Genomic DNA, 20,358 nt, shown 5'->3' with positions numbered 1-20,358 from the left:
AGTCTATACTCACACTCGCTAACAGCAACAAAACAGAGATTAGAAGAGAGTTGCAAACTGCACACATACATAGGAGCTGCCAGATAAGATCTTAATCCTGTATAATTGTATAGAAGTTTCATATACTCAGAATGTTTATGTTTGTATCCATATGTACATACACATGTGTGTGTATACATACACACACATATATACACATTTATGTGTATATATATTTATATACATATATGTGTGGATGTGTGTACATTAGGGATTTTCATAAATGGAGTATGCAGGTAAATGTGCATGTTAGCACAAAGAGTCAAGCTGAAATCCCTCTCTGTGCCTTTTATAAATTTTTTTTTGTCAATACATCTGTCAGTAAATATAAAGCTACAGAGAGAGAAGTGACAGAGGCTTGAAATATAGCACAGGAGCATGTGGTAGATGCCTGCATGCGTGAGGACCCGAGTGTTTACTGATGTAGAAGAGTGCAGGGGATTCACTCACGATGTTTTCTGGGTCCTTTGGTAGGGTGTGGGTATTTGAGGCAGGGTCACTGTACCCTAGCTAACCCTGAACTGCTGTAATCCTGTTTACTGTGGCTCCACCATGCCTGGCTTCCATGTCTATTATGATTTCGGTTTGGTTTGGTTTGGTTTGGTTTGGTTTTTATTTTTGTTGTTGCTGGTTTTTGTTTTTTTGAGACAGGGTTTCTCTGTGTAGCCCTGGTTATCTTGGAATTCACTCTGTAGACCAGGCTGGCCTCGAACTCAGAAATCCGCCTGCCTCTGCCTCCCAAGTGCTAGGATTATTACTGCCCAGCTCTATTACATTTTAGTGAGAATGGTTTGGGGTGGAGACATGGCTCAGTAGTTAAGATAGATACTATTCAATCAGGACCAAAATTCCGATCTCACCCATCTTTATACCAGGTGGCTCACAAACCTTGGAACTTAAGCTCCAAGCAATGCAATGCCTTACCTTCTAACTGACTTCCACGGTTATCTTCAACACCCCTTTTAACCCCCCACCCCTTCCCTCACACACAGTTTTTTAAAGAGAGTGGTCTTCCACAGGCTTTGTGCTCATGGTCCTCTTGAATTGGCTGATAATACATGCGTCATCACGCTAAGTTTCTGTTTCCCTTTTTTATTCGTTTGTGTTTTGTGTTGTTTTGAGACAGGGTTTCTTTGTAGGCTGGTCTCGAACTCCCAGAGATCTGTCTGCCTCTGCTTCCTATGCACCACCACTGCCTGGCTAAGTTGTTGTTGTTTTCTTTTTATACAGCTTTACTAGGGTTCAACTAGTATAATAATGTTGTGTTTGTTTGAGGACATACTGCCTATTAGCCTAGAATTCCTGGATCGTCCAGCCTCAGCCTCAGTGGGTGGGACTGAAGGCAAAAGCCAACACATTGGGTATCCTTTCTACAATGCCAACACATTGGGTATCCTTCCTACTTACCCCCAACCTCCTTTACCTTAGGGGTGGATCCTCAGCCTCATGCACGCTGGACAAACAACAGTACTGGCTAAATCTCCAAACCCAATTGCACATATTTTTTGAGTGTGTAGTTATATGAATTTAGATTTGTATGTGTTGATCATGTACCTATTGACTGTGATCATAGTTGAGATAAAAGCCGTGGCTCCCAAATGTCAGCCAAACTCATCCACTCTTCCTGTTTGTAAAACACTGGTCTCTGCTGGGTTTGTGATCTGATACTTGGCTCAGGGTTTGTTCTGGGTTTGTCACATAGTTGGGTAACCATTTAGTTGGGCCTTTGTTGACATCTTTGACTGAGCTGTCCCCCACTTCCTCTCCAGGGCAGATGAAGTTCCCCTGAAGATCCTGGCTCATAATAACTTTGTGGGACGACTCATTGGCAAGGAAGGGCGGAACTTGAAGAAAGTAGAGCAGGACACAGAGACGAAGATCACCATTTCGTCGTGAGTCTCTGAGTGATTCCCTCCACAGAGGTGGTGAACTCAGGGTGGGGTATGAGGGACCTGCCACTGAGCCTTAGCACCTCCTTCTTGGGACAATCGAATCAGAGAAGTGGAGAGATCATTTTGTCTTGCCCAATCAGGGCTGGAGCACCCTAATTTCCTCCCCTGGACACAACATTCTAGATATATGCATCCCCACGAAAGCCTGCAGTGAGGGCCTGACCTTTAGGTGTGTCTGCCACTGTGAGAGGTGTACAAACCTTGGTCTTTTCAGCCTGGGCACACTGTGCTGCCTCTGAAGAACAGTGATAGGTGCAGGTTAGCTGCCTATAAGCAACCTGCCTCTCCATTTTCTTAGAGCTGTTTGCAGAATTACTCTGCTGCACAGTGGCACATAAAGATCTGCCTGCAACCACCCGTGTCTGGCGACCACAACCTTTCATGGTAGCTTGTGTTCCCACAGACAGAATTATTGTGGTTGCGCCACACCCCTTGCCTGGTTACCTGAAGGCTGGAGATCGGGCTTATTGGCCAGAAGTTAGATATTCTTTAGAAATGCTGGACCTGTCTTTTGGCTTTGTCCCTAGCTGGGGTCTGGTTCCAGTCCTGCACTGCCCACTGCTTGACACTCTCCTGCTCTCTTTGCAGGCTCCAGGATCTCACGCTCTACAACCCTGAAAGGACCATCACCGTGAAGGGAGCCATCGAGAATTGCTGCAGGGCTGAGCAGGAGATCATGAAGAAAGTTCGAGAGGCTTACGAGAATGATGTGGCTGCCATGAGTGTGAGTGAGAGGCAGCACCATCTGCGTGTGTTGCTGGGAGTTCAGTCTAGGCCTTGGAGACAGGCAAAAGCAACAGCTCTGGGCTACATCCCAAGCTCCTCTTGTGCCTTCTTTGAACTTAGCAGGCGTGTTTTGCTTGCATGTATCTCAGGACGCTGTGTGCATCCCAGGTTCCCACTGAGGCTGGAAGAGGGCATTGGATTCTCTGAAACTAAAATTACAGATGGTTGTGGGCCACCATGTGGCGTCCTTTGGAAGAGTAGCTGTGCCCTTAACCATTGAGCTACCTTTGCAGCCCCGCAGTTTGTGCTTTTGGACTTCACTCATCTAAATTTGTTTTTGTTTGTTTGTTTTTTGTTTTTGTTTTTTTGAGACAGGGTTTCTCTGTGTAGCCTTGGCTGCCCTGGAACTCATTCTGTAGACCAGGCTCGCCTCAAATTCAGAAATCCACCTGCCTCTGCCTCCCAAGTGCTGGGATTAAAGGCATGCGCCACCACCACTACCTAAATTTGTTTTTGTATTGGTGGTGCTGGGGATGCAGTCTTGTAGATTGTAGGTAAACAGTCTGTTGTTGGAATGAGTGGCTGTATTTACTCACGAGGGCTCATCATGTTGTTGCTGGGTTGGGGTTAGGGGCAAAAATCTTGGGTTTTATGGATTCTATACTTTAACCAATCTGTGATCTATATGATTTGATCTAGTTAAACTTGTATACTGTAGTAGACAGAAGGATCACAACTTCAACTGTTTTTTCTGAGACAGTTCTGTACTCTGTAGGCTTTAACTGAATTCACTCCTACCTTAGCCTCCCAAGTGTTGGGCTTATAGTATAGGCATGTGCCACCATGCTCCACTCATAGGATCAATCTTCCTTCCTTCCTTCCTTTCTTCTTTCTTTCTTTCTTTCTTTCTTTCTTTCTTTCTTTCTTTCTTGTGTATGTGTGGGTGTGCTTATGTAGAGATGTGCTTATGTAGAGGCTCAAGGAGGACATTAGGTGCCATCTTTTTATTTCATTTAGACATAGCTTTTACCAAACCTGGAGTGAACCTGTTTCTGCTCCCAAATTCCACTGGGCTTAGGGTCATGTGTGATATTTTTTTTTTTTTTCCTCTGGGGCTGCTGTTCACGCTCTGGAGCTGGTGTTCTGAGCCATCCTCCCTACCATCTCAACTTGCTTGTCACAGCCTCCTTACATTGAGACAGGGTCTCAGTGTGTTGACCTGGCTTCCTTAGAACTTGATATGTAGACCAGGCTAGCCTCCGACTCACAGATTGGTCTGAGTCCCAGTGCTGGACTTCGTTCTCACCATGCCCAGCCCCATTTTGATCTTTTAGAAAAATTTGGAGTTAGCAGAAAGGTTCAGAACTACTTGGGCCCCAGGAATCAAAGGAAACTTTTTCTCAGCTCCTCATAGAAGGGCATCACACTCTCGGGTTACGAGCCTGGTGTGCTTCCATCAGTGTAACAGACACACCTAGGGAGCCCGCTGTTGTTCTGCTTGGACATGCCAGTTCAGTCCAGTGAGGGCATTTCCATGGCCCAAGGGTCCATAGTGCCAGGCAGGTTTTTGTAGAAAAGCAAGTAAGTCCTGTGGGGCTCTGATTGCCCTGGGGTGTGGCCCCTATAGTTTAGCCAGAGCCGCATGCCAGGGTTCTGTCAGCAGGCTGACCCATACTTACCTCTCCCCTGCAGTTGCAGTCCCACCTCATCCCTGGTCTCAACCTGGCTGCTGTAGGTCTCTTCCCAGCTTCATCCAGTGCAGTCCCGCCCCCTCCCAGCAGCGTCACCGGGGCTGCTCCATACAGTTCCTTCATGGTAGGTGGAAGGTCTTACTATACGGGCCTGTGGAAGTATGAGGGCTTGGGACATTGGCAAGGGGGGGGAAGAGAGGCCTCTGCAGCCAAAATGCCAGCTACAAGGAGAGTAGCCCAGCTGAGGTGACGGCCCTGGTGGTGGCAGCAGCTTTCCACTTGGTTTTGCCTCCCTTTAGTTGGAAGAGAGCTAAAAAGAGTTTGTGGCATCCTCTTATGGCCTAGGGTGCAGCTAGGTACCCGCATCTGTTACTTTTGGAGGCTGTGTGGCAGCTGGGTGGAGGGGCTCCTGGGTCCTGCCTCGCCCCACTCCCTGGTCTTTGGTAAGGAGTCCCTTGTCCTGGCAGCAGGCTCCAGAGCAGGAGATGGTACAGGTGTTCATCCCCGCCCAGGCTGTGGGCGCCATCATCGGCAAGAAGGGCCAGCACATCAAACAGCTCTCCCGGTTCGCCAGCGCCTCCATCAAGGTGATTTGCTCTTGAGGCCTCCTGGGCCTAGTATCAACTCTAGCCCCCTCACATTTCACACTGGGAGTGAAAAGCCCAGTCCCTCGGAGGTGTCTTCAGTGCTTCTAGGTTTCCAGGCTAGACAGGTGGCAGGACTAACAGCAGCACCGCAGGCTACACTGCAGACAAAGTAGAATAGACCTAGTCCCAACCCCATTCCAAACCCACCCCTACCTCCTGCTGCCAAGTCTCAGTGTCCTGCCTGGTGTGGCAAATCTGTCAGTGTCCTGGTGTACAGGAAGCAGGTAGCGCCTCACAGTGAGCACTCTCTGTGCTGGTTGTCTTAACCGTCCTGGCAGGTGGCGCCTCACAGTGAGCACTGTCTGTGCTGGTTGTCTTAACTGTCCTGGATCCAGGGTCCTGGAGAGAAGGAGACTCCTCAGGAAGCCAGTGCTGTTAATCTCACAGGTTTCCTTCAGTGGTATTTAAAGCTCTGATTCCTTTCCCAACCCCAAGAGAGCAGTAGCCACTGCATGCTCTACCCAGGCATCTCTTAATTCCCTGCCTCTTGGCAGCATTCTACTAAACCCTCAGGTGGGGTTGGTGTTGGGTGCAGTCCTACTGTGTGCGGGTCATCGAGGCAGGTCCTCCTAGCCCTCATCACAATTCTTGTGTACAGACAGGGACTTGGCCTTGAGGGTCTTTGTTCTTCCCTTCTCAGAGTGGGCGCTGGGAGGGAACCAGAGGTGCTGGAGATGCCCTCGCCTTCCCCTGGAAGCAGCACCCTCTGACCAGCTCTCTTTTGTAGATTGCTCCACCAGAAACACCTGACTCCAAAGTTCGGATGGTCGTCATCACTGGACCCCCAGAGGCTCAGTTCAAGGTCTGATCTACATTATTCTTCCTGGATGGGTCGGGGGGGACTGAGGTTGGCTACTTAACACCTGCAAGCAAAACCATGTGGCAGCTTCTGCTCCCTGTCAGATTCCTGTCCCATCGTCTAGCCTCTTCTACAGGACACACAGCCACTTTCCACGTGCTCCCAAACCTAATTCCTGTTCGTTTCCTCCTTCCTTCCTCACTTCCTCATGGTCCACACAGGAATGTGAGGAAGAAGGAGTCCGAGGCATTTGCATTTGGTGCCAGGGCCCCTTCTTTCTGTCTGTGCTGCTTCACCTGATCTCTGGGAGGATGGAGGGGGGCTTATTAAGCACCCGAGGTGTGTCAGTTCATGCCATTCATGGTTGTGATGTGGTAGTTATTACCGCATCCGCACCCATATAGGTTGTCCTAGAACCTGAGTGTGCTATATCTTTTGAGTGGTTGGGAAGAGATTAAGGCATGGTCTCAATACATAACTCCAGCTAGCCCAGAACTGGCTGTGCAGACCAAGTTGGCTATGAATTTGTGATCCTCCTGGCTCTTTAGGGCTGCTGTATTCCTTTACTCCCGGGTCATAATCTGAGGGTCTCTCTCCAGCATTACGGATAATCAGGGGAACCACTGAAGGTTACCCACTGGGGCTTTAACTACTTGGTTTTCTTAGAGTTCTGGCTGACGAGATAGAAAGGGCTGGACTGGAACACGGGACTACCCTCCTGCTTAGGTACATAGTTGATTTTAACTGTGGCCTCCTCTCCCTAGGCTCAGGGAAGAATCTATGGCAAACTAAAAGAAGAGAATTTCTTTGGTCCCAAGGAGGAAGTAAAGCTGGAGACCCACATACGGGTTCCAGCTTCAGCAGCTGGCCGGGTCATAGGCAAAGGCGGCAAAACGGTGAGAACCCCAGTCCTTGGTCTCTAAACCCACACCTTTCTCTGGCTTTTTCACCCCTGCTGTCATTTGTGCGGTGACCTGACTCTATCTACTGCCCAAGCCCAGTGTGGAGCCTGTCCGTCCACCATTCATTCGCCCTCCAGTTTTTGTTTTTTTTCTCTTGTTGTGGTGCTGCGTACTGAACCTAGGACCTAAGCAAAACACGCTACACCTGAGTTGTCCTCATCCGCCATGTGCATTTCATTGCTGGCACGCTGAGCTTCTCTTGCACCCACCCCTAGGTGAATGAGCTGCAAAACTTGACCGCTGCCGAGGTAGTAGTGCCAAGAGACCAGACCCCGGATGAGAACGACCAAGTCATTGTTAAGATCATTGGACATTTCTATGCCAGCCAGGTATGCATCCTCCCTCCCCCATCTCCAGTGGATTCAGGAACCAGCAGCAGAGAAATGAGGGCTCTCAAGGTTGATCAGTGTGACTCGCACAGGTCCTATTTTGACCGCCCCATAATCTGCCTGCTCTGGTCTGGGTTGGGGTTGTTCAGGTTGCAGAGTGTGAGGATGTGTTTTTCCTTTTTAGACTTTGCCGTGGTTCTGTGGGTAGAGGGCTCACCACTCTGTAGGGTGTGATGGTGCACGCCTTTAATTCCAGCACTCTGGTGCCAGCCCGGTCTACAGAGAGTTCCAGGACAGCCAACGTGTCACAGAGAAACTGTCTAGGGGAAAAAAAAATTAAAAATATTTAGTACTAAACACAAACCTGTGGGGAGTCTCCAGTGCCACAGGGTGCAGAGAACCAGCTTCTGCCAATCATAGTTCACAAAGGCTTAAGTATGATATTAGTAGTCATATCTATTATGTCTTCATAGTCTCCATGGTTGTCCTTGGACCCCTTTTGAACTGGATAGGAAGTTAGCATTCAGCTTTGGTCCTGGAAGAATGACAGATAGTAGGGCTGGGGTTTCTTTTCAGATCTCTCCTGGTTCTCTTCTGTGCCCTGGTCACCCTCTGCACCCTCTGTCCTACCAGTAACTCAGCATCTAGATGAGGCTGGCTTTCCACGCAGTCATCCTCCGGCTTCAGCCTCCTAAAAGCTGCGGTCACACATGTGTGTCATTGTACCGTTCCCACTAGTGAGTCGCTGGCTGAGAAGCCAGGAAAGCCAGCCAATCTCATGTTCAAAGTTCTTGACCCTCAGCAAGGGGCTCTCCTAAGCCCCCAAACATCACCACTGTGTTATATCTTTATTTTACCCGTGTGCTGTGACTCCCAGGGGCTGCTTGAGCAATTAGGGCTAGGACACAGGCCTTCAACTCAGGCCCACATCCCCTCTCTGCTCTGTTTACCTGGCATTGGCAGCTTTCTCATAAGGATCTTTGAGTAACAGTGAGAGCCACGGCAACCATAGCTAAGATTTCTGGCTATAATAGGCTTAGCATTGTCTCATGGGCTTTGTGTCTATTAACTCAGTTCCACCCCAAGAGCTTGTAAGAATGAATGGTGGAGCCCAGCTCACACGGTAGTAGGTCTATTGCAGACATTATTTTGGTTGTTCAGAAAAAGGAGTCAGTAAAAAAAAAAACAAAGCAACAAAGCCAATGAGATCTCGTCCCTCTTTCCCCTGTGTGCTGTGTATGTGTGCCTGTGTGAGTGTTCGAGACCAGACAGACTCAATATGTAGCTTGAACTGGCCTCAACTCCTGGACAGTCCTGCCTTCATCCCCACATTGAGATCACGTGAGGTCACCATACTTGGTCCGACTCACTACTTATGGACCAGCTTTCTCTTCAGTCTATGGGAAGGAGACAGGAAAACCTTCATGCAGATCCCGCTTTTCAGTTAGTTGATTCTCCTTCTAACACTTTATTTGTAAGATCTTGCTGTGTAGTCCTGATGTAGAACTGGTTACATAGACCAAGCTGGTCTCTTAACTCTTGTCTGATCCATCTGCTTCCACCTTTCAAAGGCAGAGATGGCCCACTTTACCCAGGGGGAAGAAAATTTTAGATTTTTTTTTTTAAATGTGAACATGTGTTTTGCCAGCATGTATGTCTGTGTACATGTGCACAGTGCCCTCAGAAGCTGGAAAATGGCACTGGGTTTTTCTGAAAATGAGTTAACAGTTGTTAGCTCCCATGTAGGAACTGGGATGAGAACAAGGGTCCTCTGAACGAGCAGCCAGTGGTCCTGAGCAATGGAAGAAGTTTTTAAGAAGGAAAGTGGACGCTATTCTTGGGTGCTTCGTTCATTTCATGTGGGAAATGATTGTCCCATCAGTGCTGGCTATCCCATGCCTGGGCATCTTCCTCTCTTGACTGCAGTTTCTCTCCATAGTAGTTTGAAGTAGCTCCTTCTAATTTATGAAGGGGATATCATGAAATGTTATCCTTATGCCTAGGAACTGCAACTCCACTTCAGCTTCAGTAGCATGTCAGTGTCAACTCTCTCTTGAATGGATAGACAGACAGACAGACAGACACACACCCCTCCTCCGGTCTCCCTCTATTTAATAGTCTATTGAGTTGCAAATGCCATTTCTGTCGCTGGTGTGCAAAGCTTCTTTCTCCCTTGGAGGTCCTCACCTGCCTATTCTGAATGCAGATGGCCCAGCGGAAGATCCGAGACATCCTGGCTCAAGTTAAGCAACAGCACCAGAAGGGACAGAGCAACCAGGCCCAGGCTCGGAGGAAGTGACCCCGCCCTTTCCTGTCCCATTGGCTCCAGATCAGCAGGCGGAACACAGACCTGGAGGGCGGGTGGAGGGCCAGTGTGCTCTTCCCAGCAGGCCTGAGAATGAGTGGGAATCAGGGCAATTGGGCCTGGCTGGAGATCAGGTTTGCACACTGTCTTGAGAAAAATGTTCCAGTGAGGAATCCTGATCTCTCGCCCCCAATTCAGCCAGCTGGCCACAGCCTACCCCTTGGAATATCACCATTGCAATTGTAGCTTGGGTTGCTTTTAAACGTGGATTGTCTTGAGGAAGTTCTCCAGCCTCTATCAGGAGGATGGGTCAGATCCCAGTGGGGAAGAGAAATAAAATTTCCTTCAGGTTTTATAAAACCTCAAAGGATGGTTTGTTTCTTGACCACCCCCCAATCTTCTAATCTTCTTGGTTAATTCATGAAAATTCCTCCCATTCTTAATGTCCTGACCAATACCTTACCTCTTCCTGAATCCATTTACACTGTTTTAGCCTTGTTGCTATGGGGTGGGGGAGGGGCAAGGGAGGAGTGCTTGAACACAGCTTTGTTTACAATATTAACTCTGGAAAATACCTGTCCCGAATAGTTTAATTCTGATTCTTCCTTAACCAACCATTGGGAACAGCAAGATATAAAGGAGAGAGTTAATAATTAAAATATGTACTAGTCCACGTTTAAAAGGAGTCCTTGTGCTAAGGAGAGAGCTCAGCAGTTGTCAGGGTGCTTGTCCGGCATGGATGAGGCCCTGGGTTCCATCCTTGGCATCACCAAAAAAAAAAAAAAAAAAAAAAAAAAAAAAAAAAAAAAAAGGCATGCCCTTGTGGCTGAGCTCTTGCAGATCTTGAAAAATTGGCACAACAGAAATTTATCCTGGCCAGCTGGGGCTTCCCCACCCCACTTACGCCCCTGTAGCCCCATGGGTCCTGCATGGTACCCTGGTACATGGGAGTGGTGCTGCATGCTTCAGGGTAGGGCTGATCACAGTCCCTGATTCCCACCATTCTCTCTCAGGCGGATTTTATATTTTTTTAAAGTCTATTTTAATGATGGGATATATGAGCTCTGGGAGCGGGGTGTGAGCTCCCTTTGGTAAAAATCTCCTTTCTGTGGAGGAGTTGAGCGGCCCAAAGGTGCTCTCGCTCCGCCCGTGTGCTCTTACAAGGGCTGAGGCAGGCGTTGCGGTGTGTCCCCACCATGGCACTGTTCCCTTGTGGTGGTTGGACTACAACCCAACCCTGAGCTCCTGATAAAGCTTAAAAGTCCATCATCTGGCAAGCTTAGTAAATTGGAGAATGTTGCTTCTGTTTTTATCTAGAGGAGTATTTAACTGACTGCTTATGCCTCCGTGAATGTCATTGTCATTATGAAAGGTGTGCCTGGAAACAAACCAGAGTACCAGCCGCATTATGCACAAAGGGGTGAACACACTTAATTTATTAACTTACCAGGCTCAATGAGATCCTGTTGGAAATGAACCCTTATGGAGGACAGTGGCCATCAGTTAAGTGAGGCTAGGCCTCCCCTCCCGATACTGTACTGACTGGAATGCATATTAGCCAGGTGATGCACTTTAGCTACCCTGGACAATACTGTCAAGTGTGCTGGGAAGAAAGGAAGGCCTCTCTGCATGTGGAAAAACCGGTGCTCAGGGGTCCCTGCTTCCTGACATTGCAATGACAACAGCGACAAATTTACCATGACATGTGGGCGGAGTCAGGCAGTGCTGTGCGAAGTAAACTACCTCAAGGTGTGGAGTTACCTCAGCAATGGTTTTCCTTTTGTTCCCTAAATCCTGGTTTTTAATTTTCTTTTCTTTCTTTCTTTTTTAATATTTTTTTTTTGCGGCTTGCTGATATTTTATATAAAAAAAAGAAAAGCGAAGCAAAAGAGAAGCTGATAGTCTTGAATATTTTATTTTTTTAATGAAAAGAAAAAAAATGAGAAAGTTATGTTTCATAATTTCTTAAAACATGAGCCAGTAACTGTTTAGGAGCTCTGTGGAGAACAGGCCCTGTGGGGAAAGGTGGGGGTTGGGGGCTGGATCCAGGGGAGGAAGCCATCCATGGTGGGGTGGAAAGCCTCAAGGGACCCAGGTCCTCCCTGGGTTCTAATCTCTGACCTCGAAGGAGGACTTAAGATCTAGCAGAGTTTGAACCCTTGGGGGCCACCTATGGCCACCCCTCCCCCTCTGGTAAGACCTTAGCTGGGTGTTCCCACCAGCGGTGCTGTTATTTTATGATATTGCCTCCGTTTTATCGAGGAAAGAAATAATAACTAAAAAATATACTGTTTTAAGAAAAACCTGTATTTCTTAAAAAATATGGGAGCCAAGACTCCGTTTATAGGAGAAAGACAAGGCCACCCTGTCACCATTGGGCCACCTGGTTTGTCATTACAGTGCTTTTCCTGATGATTTTTTGGTTATTGTTTCATTCCCATCCCACCTTGTTCTTGTCTGTGTCATTCTGCGTAGACCGTGAGGCCAGCAGATCCTCAATGCCCTCCCCATCTCCCTGTCTCCTTAGGTTGATCTGCTTGATTCTAAAAGTGGACCTGTTAGGACATTCTTGGTTTTAGCGTGGTGGGTAGCCAAGAGGAGGAAGAAGAAATGCTGAGTGTGATTGGGACAGGGTCTTACCACTTGGTCCCCATCACAGCCCCTCATAGGCTCCAGACCTTTTAGTCCAAAGAGAGAAGCAGAAGTCTTTGGGATGGTAACAGGCCATTAGAATTAAGCTTCCCTCCTGGCTCCATGTGTTTTGTCCCCATACAAAGCAGACAATGTTCAGACATCGGCCATTTAGTGATTTCAAGTGGATTTCTTGCAGCAAGCGTGCTTTGATACCCGGTTCAAGTGACCATGGGGGGATCCCCCAGTATCTGGAATGAGATTGTTGGACTGTTCTGTTCCTTGGGGACCTGCTCCCTTCACACCTTAAGTCCAAGTCCTTTTCTTTAGCTGATTGAGCTCTCAGAAGAAGAGATCGGAAAGTGTGGCAAGGGACCTGGACTGGGCAAGGTTCCACTCACGCCTGGACTTGCCCAGCAGCAAGATTGTGAAAGTTGGCTTACTAGAGAAAGCAAGAATACAGACTAGGGCCAGAGGTCAGCAGGAAGGGAGAGCCTGGCCTATTTGGGTTGTCTGGTGACACTCCAAGGCCAGATCTTACGGTAGCTCCTTACCCTACTTGTCACCTCTTTTTTTTTTTTCCACCCTGTCCTAGTTAAGATAGCAAATTATTACAGAAAGCACTTGGGAGATTTGGACAGTTTTGAGAAAAATCGACCTTTAAAAGAACTGCTTCCGTGCTCAAAGGTGTATACATAGAGATGTGTGTGTGCGTGCTACACACGTATTTTTTATGAGTGAAAGATCATCTCTTGGATCTATTTTTTAAATTCTTGGAAACACGTAAAAAGCCAAATGGTTTGACTCACTGACTTACTTTGAAGCTGCATCTGCCGTTTACACCATGGCTTTAACCCCATCTGGGGTCTGGTTGCCTTTTGCAGTTTGTGGACTTAGTTGCTGGAAGGGGGTCTGGGTGTGAGGGAAGTTGTGTGGCCTTTGACTCTTTCCAGTCCTTTCTGTCTTTCATTTTCTCCCTGAGCTGTCCACTTTTGGGGAAAACTCCTGCCTCACTATTGGCTGGAGACACCATGTAAAAATCCTGAGGATGCTGGCGCAGGATGCTCCAGTTGGTTCTGTATGTCCGTTTTCCTTTGTGCCAAAGACAGACAGACAGACAGAGGCTGAGAGGCTGTTTCTAAGACAAAGCAGTGGCCGGCCATCTTTCTACATCTCCTAGGCCTGTCTGTGAGGGGGAGGGTCCTGGAGACTACACTAAAGACAAGCACCACTCTTCTTAAGTTCCTGGGGGGTTGTGAATGGTGCTTGCCAAGGGCTAGGGAGCAGGGAAAAAAGGGGGGGTCCTTTGGCTCCCTGTTGCACTTTGGGGAAGGAGGGAATCTTTTGGGCTCCTTGTGGAACTGCTCTCCTCCCCTGTCCCCACTGCAGAGATGGCACCGTGGAGTTCCCTTCAGGCCTGGCAGACTGGCAGTGAGGAGGGGCCTCAGTTAGCTCTCCAGGGTGCCTTCCCCTCCTCCCTTCCCAGACACCCTCTGCCAAACTGGGAACCAGCAGTGCTACTAACTACCTCAGCCCCAGAGGGCGCCTAGCCTAACTGAGCCCCAGGAGGAGCTGTGCTTTAGGCAGCTCTTCTCCCCCTCTCTCAGGACGAGGTCGCCTTTCCTTTTCCTAAGTGTTCCTGGGGGAGATCCTAGTGGCTTTGCCTTTCAAACCATACAACTGTTTTGCCTGTTTGTTGAAAACCAGTAGGAGAACAGCTTGGCAGGACATTGCAGGAAGATCGAAGAGAACCCCTCATCAGTGCCAGGGGACATAAAAGCCATTTTCCTTCCAGATACTCGATGGTTTAGGTGCAGAATGTTTCTCTTGTAATCAGACATAAGAGTAATACCAGCTGAAATGCCCAGTTTCTTTCCTTTGGACACATCTCAGTGAGGGTTCAAGATACGGGAGAGGCCACATGTTTCAGAGGTCTAGAGGATAGGTCAAAACCTTAGCCCTGCAAGGCCTCATGTGGCACCATTAGTGATGCCCTCAAATGGTTGAATATGGACTGACAAAAGAAGAGAATTTGTTTCTTGAATAGCAGGACGCTCCTGGAGCACATGTTTTTCGTAATCACAGATGATGAATACTACGAGTATAAATGGATGAACTACCTCAGTCCTTACAGTAAGATTGGAGATGAGCGCAGGGACTCATGCCGAGGGGATGAATCCCAGCCAGGAGAGAGTTTTGGCTTATGCCACACAAGGTTTGTCATGGGGATCGGGCAGGCTTGCCAGGATCCCCACTTACATTGGTCGGGTTGGCAGGGTTCCGTCATCTCGTGTCCTCTTCCCCCATTCCCATTCCCCTTTCTGCTCTCCTCACCCACTCTCTCACCCCCTTTACTCCAGCTTGTCCCCCTCCCAGCTGCTTAGGCGCTTGGATGGACCAGTGGGTGAGGAAAGGGATGGGTTCCTCCCCTTAGAGAGCTGGCTGGAGGACAGTTCCAGGGCTGGCCTGGAGTCCCCTAGTCAGCTCCTAGGTTTGGAACCAGGGCCTCTTCAACAGGGTTTCTTGAAGATCCTCTACCTCCACTGAGTCCCCTTGGGGGTGAGATGGGGGGAGATGGAGCAGGATTCTTTGCCCTGGGGCCTGGCCCAATCTACCCGCTCAGGCCACCTTTGTAGTTGACTGCCACTGGGTGCCCTAGCCCTTCCTGCCCCAAAAGGACCTCCTTATAGAAGCCCGTTTCACTTTTGGTTTTAATCTACCTCTTAGCAAAACAATATAGAGAAATGTGTAGGTAGTGGCAACTCCACTTGCTTAGGTTAGGGGGGAAAGGTTTCTTTTTCCAAAGGAAAAAAATATTACCTTAAAAATACTTTCCAAAAAAATCTTAAAAAAAAAATTTAAAAACCAAAAAAAAAAAAAAATTCTTTTAAAGGAGGGAGACAATTTCCAGTAACCATGGGATTAATTTCCTACGCTGTTTTCCCCCCTACATACGCTTTCCTCTTTGGCAGTTGTCACATAGTGATATGGCTATGAGCAGGTACAGCTTTCCCAGTGAGCTCCTTGGCTGGTCACATTCCCTCCCGGGGTGCCAGTGAGACTCTTCCAGCCAGGTGACTTCAACATCCCAGACAGGAGCCCTGGGTTAGGTGCTTCAGGCCTTGGCAGTTGGTTAGGGAACCACGTTGTAACGACAGTTTTATGTGAACCACTGCTTGTAAGCTCATTTGAAATGAATTTAAGCAGAGTATAAATTTGCATGATGAATATATATCCTTTACCACCCATCTGGAGTCTCCCTTCTCTTCAGAATCTTCATTCTGGCCTCTGAAACCAGAGGTAAAACATCAAAAGAGCCCACTCCCCTAAGGCAGAATGGATTGATAGGCAGTCCGAAGACACGGCTTCCAGGGAGGACTTTATTTTTCTGAGTGGAAATCTGGGAGGGATTGGAGGGCTGCTGCTTGTGACTGTTAGACTCTGTAATCGCTACAACTTTGAAATTGTATTTTACCAGAACTCTGCCGGTCATCAACGACCCTGAATTTGATTGTGCCTTCCTCCCACCCTTCTCTGTTCTTGAAGCTGGGGGAGGGGCAGCGGGCTCGGGACTTGGCAAGTTTGTGTTTTGGATGGATGGATGAGCACTCCGGGTCCCTTCCCGGTGAAAGTTGTTTCAGCCACAAAGCAATTTCATTCCACTGTTTTCAGTCTCAAAATAAAAAGAAACTTATATTGAAAACTGAGTGTGTCTGTGCTCTGGGGAGGTGGGGTGCTCCGAATGAGGCGAGGGCTTTGCCAGGAAGAAGAGTGCCACCCTGGGTGTGCCTGGGTGTCCCAGAGGGTTGCCAGGAAGGGGAGGGGATCTTGCCTGACCCCCCCCCCCAGGCTCGGAGCACAGGTTGCCTCTGCTCCCCTCCTTGTCATGAGGCACTGCTCTGCTCTGCCATGCCTTTGCATTGATGGCCTAGAAGAGTGGGTTACAACGCTAAGTTGTTTTGCCATGTACTGTAGGAATAAAGTAGCCAGTGACTAGTTCATGTAGTAAGAGTTACCTTTCCTCGAGCTCAGCTCCCCTGCCCCTTTAGTCTCTGAGGTACGGTCTCACTGTATAGCCTAGTCTGGCCAATCACATTAGTCTCCAGTGCCTTGGCTTCTGATGGCCAGGTTCTGGATAGGAGCAAACCCTCTTGGCAGCGATTTCCCTTGTATTTCAAACCTGGTCTGCATTGTTGTCTCCTGAAAGGTTTCTCATCCTCTCTCAGAACCCACTGTAAATTGTCAGCAAGTCTTAGTGGTTCCTCCCCTTTGTTCTTACCACAGTTTCTCGTTTGGCAAACTCCAACAAAAATATTGCCATTCATAGTGTATAGCTCCAAATCTGTTTTTACTGCCTGGGCTAGTTTCCGGCCTCGACCATCATAGACCACATGGAATTCAGTGGTTTCCAACCCGTTTACCTGTGAGGCCACCAAAGGGGGAGTTGGCTTGACTTTGGTGTGGGAACCATTGACTTGTCCTGGAAGGTAGGCAAGCCTTTTCTGGGCTCCTCTTCAAGATCTACTGATCAGCTTCCTATGGCAGCATGACACTCTCTGGCACATTTGTGAACAATCCACAAAGGGCAGAATGGCCGTACGTTACAGGAATAAGGACCGTCGTCACCAGACCATTCAGGCCCCTTTGATACAGTCTCACTGAATGGTCCTGGAACCTTTATGTAGACCAAGCTGGTCTTGAATTTTGTAGATCCTGCTACCCCTGCCTCTCAAGTGCTGGATTATAGGTGTTCCACCACCACACCTGGCCCTCCGTCCACACCCAGGCTGGCCTCAAACTAAATCACCTGCCTTAGTCTTCAGTGTGGCATTTCTCGTACATAATACCACACCTGGCCAGCTCTTGGCTTCTTAAGTTTTGAGTTAAATCCTAAGCTTAAAAAGTAAGAAATGGGGCTGGAGAGATGGCTCAGTGAATAAGAGCACTGACTGCTCTTCTGAAGGTTCCGAGTTCAAATCCCAGCAACCACATGGTGGCTCACAACCATCTGTTACGAGACCTGACGCCCTCTTCTGGTGTGTCTGAAGAAAGCTACAGTGTACTTACATATAATAAATAAATAAATCTTAAAAAAAAAAAAGTAAGAAATGGCCAGGCATGGTGACCTTTTGATCCCATCACTTGAGAGGCAGAGGCAGGCGGAGTTTGAAGACACAGGCTGTCTTCTGGTCTACACAGAAACTCATCTTGAACAACAACATGAGAAATGCAGTCCCAGCCTCTGGAGGGCAGTTGTCACCCGAGATCTTGGCAAGAAGGGCTAACGCAGAAGTTGTCAATTTGTGGATCTCAACCCCTGGATTAGTCAAACTACCCTTCCCCAGGGGTCGTCTAAGACCGTCAGAAAATACAGAGTTACTTTAGGATTCATAACAGTAGGAAAATTACAGTTGTGAAGTAGCAACAGAAGTAATTGTGTTGGACACTGTCTCCTGCCTGGGAATCAAGATGTAGAACTCTCAAGCTCCTTTTCCAGCACCATGTCTGCCTGAACACCCCCTTGTCCTGCCATGATGATAACGGACGAAACCTCTGAGGCTAAGCCAGCCCCAATGAAATGTTTTCCTTATAAGAAAAAAAAAAAGTTAGGGTTGGGGTCACCACAACCTGAGGAGCTGTATTAAAGGGTCGCAACATTCGGAAGCTTGAGAAACACCTCGAGTTCCAGACAGGTATGAACTGGTGTGGATGCAGAGAACCAAAGCTGTGTGTTCTGGGAAAATACAGGCTCTTAACCTCTTAGCCATCTTGGCAACTTCTTACTTATTTTTTGAGATAGGGTCTCTACATAGCCCTGATTGTTCTGGCACTCATTATATAGACCAGACTGATTCTGCCGAGTTCTGGGATTAAAGGTGTGCACCACCACTCCCAGCCAAACTTTTTTTTTTTTTACTTTAATAAAAATTACATCGATTCACTTATTGTGCAGGGATGGGGGTTGTGGAGGTCAGAGGATGACCTTTGGGAACATCTCTCTCTCCACATGTGGTTCCTGATGACTAAACCTCAGGCTGTCAGGCTTAGCAGCAAGCACCTTTATCTGCTGAGCCATCTTGCCTGCCCCTAAACTGCCTTTTCGCCCTCCTCCCTCCGCCCCTTCCTTTAGCGTAGCTGAGACATCAAAAAAGTATCCAGCCACCCGTTCGTTCAGAGGTGTGGCTTCCTGTCCACCAGGAGCTTAGAGACCTATGGGGGTGGGGGGGGGCAGCTACAGAACACTTTGGGTACCCCGAGGTGCCAGTGCAGAGTTGTGCAGACAGGATGACTGCTTGGGGCAGGTGGGTCAGAAAGGCGTGGGCTGGGCCGTGTTGGCACACGCCTTTAATCCCATCACTTGGGAGGCAGAGACAGGCGGATTTCTGAGTTCAAGGCCAGCCTAGTCTACAGAGTGAGTTCCAGGACAGCCAGGGCTACACAGAGAAACCCTGTCTCGAAAAACCAAAAAAAAAAAGAAAAAAAAAGAAAGGCTCAGAGTGGGTCAAGGGCTGTTCCCGGTATGCAGAAATGCTTCCTTCTGCTGTGCTGGCTTAGCACAGGGCTGGGCAGGAGAACACAAACATCCCTGTAATGAAACTACATAGGGACCAGAGAGGGAGCTGCTGCTGAGGGAGATTGTAGCAGAGGATTCTCTAGGGCCTTGAAGGCTTAGTGTTCTAGGCTTTGGGTCTTACTGGAGTTTGGATCACTCCGGCCCAAAGATTTATTTATTATAATTTTTTTAAAGATTTATTTATTTATTTATTTATTATTTATTTTATGTGTATGAGTACACTGTAGCTGTACAGATGGCCGTGAGCCATCACGTGGCTGCTGGGAATTGAACTCAGGACCTCTGCATGCTCCAGCCCCGCTTGCTCCGGCATAATACACTGTAGCTGTCTTTAGATGCACCAGAAGAGGGCATCCGATCTCTGTGAGCCACCATGTGGTTGCTGGGATCCAAACTCAGGACCTTTGGAAGGGCAGTCAGTGCTCTTACCCGCTGAGCCATTTCACTAACCCAGATTTATTTATTATTATAAATAAGTACAGTGTAGCTGTCTTCAGACGCACCAGAAGAGGGCGTCAGATCTCATTACAGGTGGTTGTGAGCCACCATGTAGTTGCTGGGATTTGAACTCATGACCTATAGAAGAGCAGTCAGGTGCTCTTACCCACTGTATATATATATATATATATGTATATTATATACATACACACACATGCATGCACACACACACACACACACATATTATAATCCAAGTGGGTCTGTCAGTTATATAACCAGGAGTTCACTCTTCCAAGAAATCTGAGAGTCACCTGAATGGATACTGTGCTGGCTAGTTTTATGCCAACTTGACATACACGTTATCTGAATGGAACTTAATTGGGAAAATGTCTCCATTAGATCCAGTTGTAAGGCATTTTGCTAATTAGTGACTAATGGGGAGGGCCGGGCCCATTGACAGTAGTTCCTTCCCTGAGCTGGTGTTCATGGATACCATAAGAAAGCAGGCTGAGCAAGCCATGGGAAGCAGGACAGTAAGCAGCATTCCTCCATGGCCTCTGCACCAGTTCCTGCCTCCAGGCTCCAATGGAAACCCTCACTAAGACACTTTGGTATCAGGAGTGGGGTATTGCTGAGTCAGACCATATCATGTCTCCGGGAGGATTGTAGAAGAACTTAGGAACTCCCAGCATTGAGTGTTGAGAGCTCAGTGGGATGTTCTATGGCAGCTTGGAAGAAGAAAAAAATGTTAAGAGCAGTATAGAGGGTGGGAAACCAGACTTGAGAACTTTCAGAGGGAAGGTTTTTTTGTTTTGTTTATAAGTTTTTTGAGACAGGGTTTCTCTGTGTAGCCCTGGCTGTCCTGGAACTCACTCTGTAGACCAGGCTGGCCTCGAATCAGAAATCCACCTGCCTCTGCCTCCCAAGTGCTGGGATGATTAAAGGCGTGCGCCACCACCGCCTGGCCAGAGGGAAGTTTAAAGACTATCAGGGCTGTCAGCTATTTAAGATTATGTAGTTCTGGTTAGCTGGGGCTGAAGAAATCAACTGTGATGAACAAGATACAAAACTACTACAAGATATTAAGAACTACTAAAATGGAACCTTTGCTTTGCTGGGCTACTTGATGCTGTTTGGCTGGAGCTGAGAATTTATTGCTGATTAAAACGAGCCAAGCCAGGCAGTGGTGGATGCCTGTTACCCTAGAACTTGGGAGACAGAGGCAGGTAGATCTCTATGAGTTTGAAGCCAGCCTGGTCTACAAA

The 20,358-nt window shown here is 48.0% G+C and overlaps 1 protein-coding gene across 2 annotated transcripts in view; it reads left to right on the top strand.

Annotated features, from left to right (window-relative positions):
* Igf2bp1 (insulin like growth factor 2 mRNA binding protein 1) overlaps window positions 1-15,784 on the top strand; it is a 46,935-nt gene extending 31,151 nt beyond the window's left edge. Inside the window, exons 8-15 of one of the 2 annotated variants that reach the window (XM_031350952.1) lie at window positions 1,809-1,931; window positions 2,580-2,715; window positions 4,410-4,532; window positions 4,879-4,995; window positions 5,783-5,857; window positions 6,619-6,750; window positions 7,032-7,145; window positions 9,352-15,784. In XM_031350952.1, the coding sequence (XP_031206812.1) occupies window positions 1,809-1,931; window positions 2,580-2,715; window positions 4,410-4,532; window positions 4,879-4,995; window positions 5,783-5,857; window positions 6,619-6,750; window positions 7,032-7,145; window positions 9,352-9,444 (913 nt within the window). In that variant the 3' untranslated portion in view covers window positions 9,445-15,784. Of the gene's footprint in view, window positions 1-1,808; window positions 1,932-2,579; window positions 2,716-4,409; window positions 4,533-4,875; window positions 4,996-5,782; window positions 5,858-6,618; window positions 6,751-7,031; window positions 7,146-9,351 lie in introns of both variants that reach the window. The other variant, XM_031350951.1, reaches the window with a different exon arrangement.
* Window positions 15,785-20,358: the final 4,574 nt, after the last annotated feature.

The sequence above is a fragment of the Mastomys coucha genome, unplaced genomic scaffold (genome assembly GCF_008632895.1).
Source record: "Mastomys coucha isolate ucsf_1 unplaced genomic scaffold, UCSF_Mcou_1 pScaffold5, whole genome shotgun sequence".
NCBI lineage: Eukaryota > Metazoa > Chordata > Mammalia > Rodentia > Muridae > Mastomys > Mastomys coucha.
Note: the sequence above shows the minus strand (reverse complement) of the source record. Positions and strands in the feature narration are given on the sequence as shown.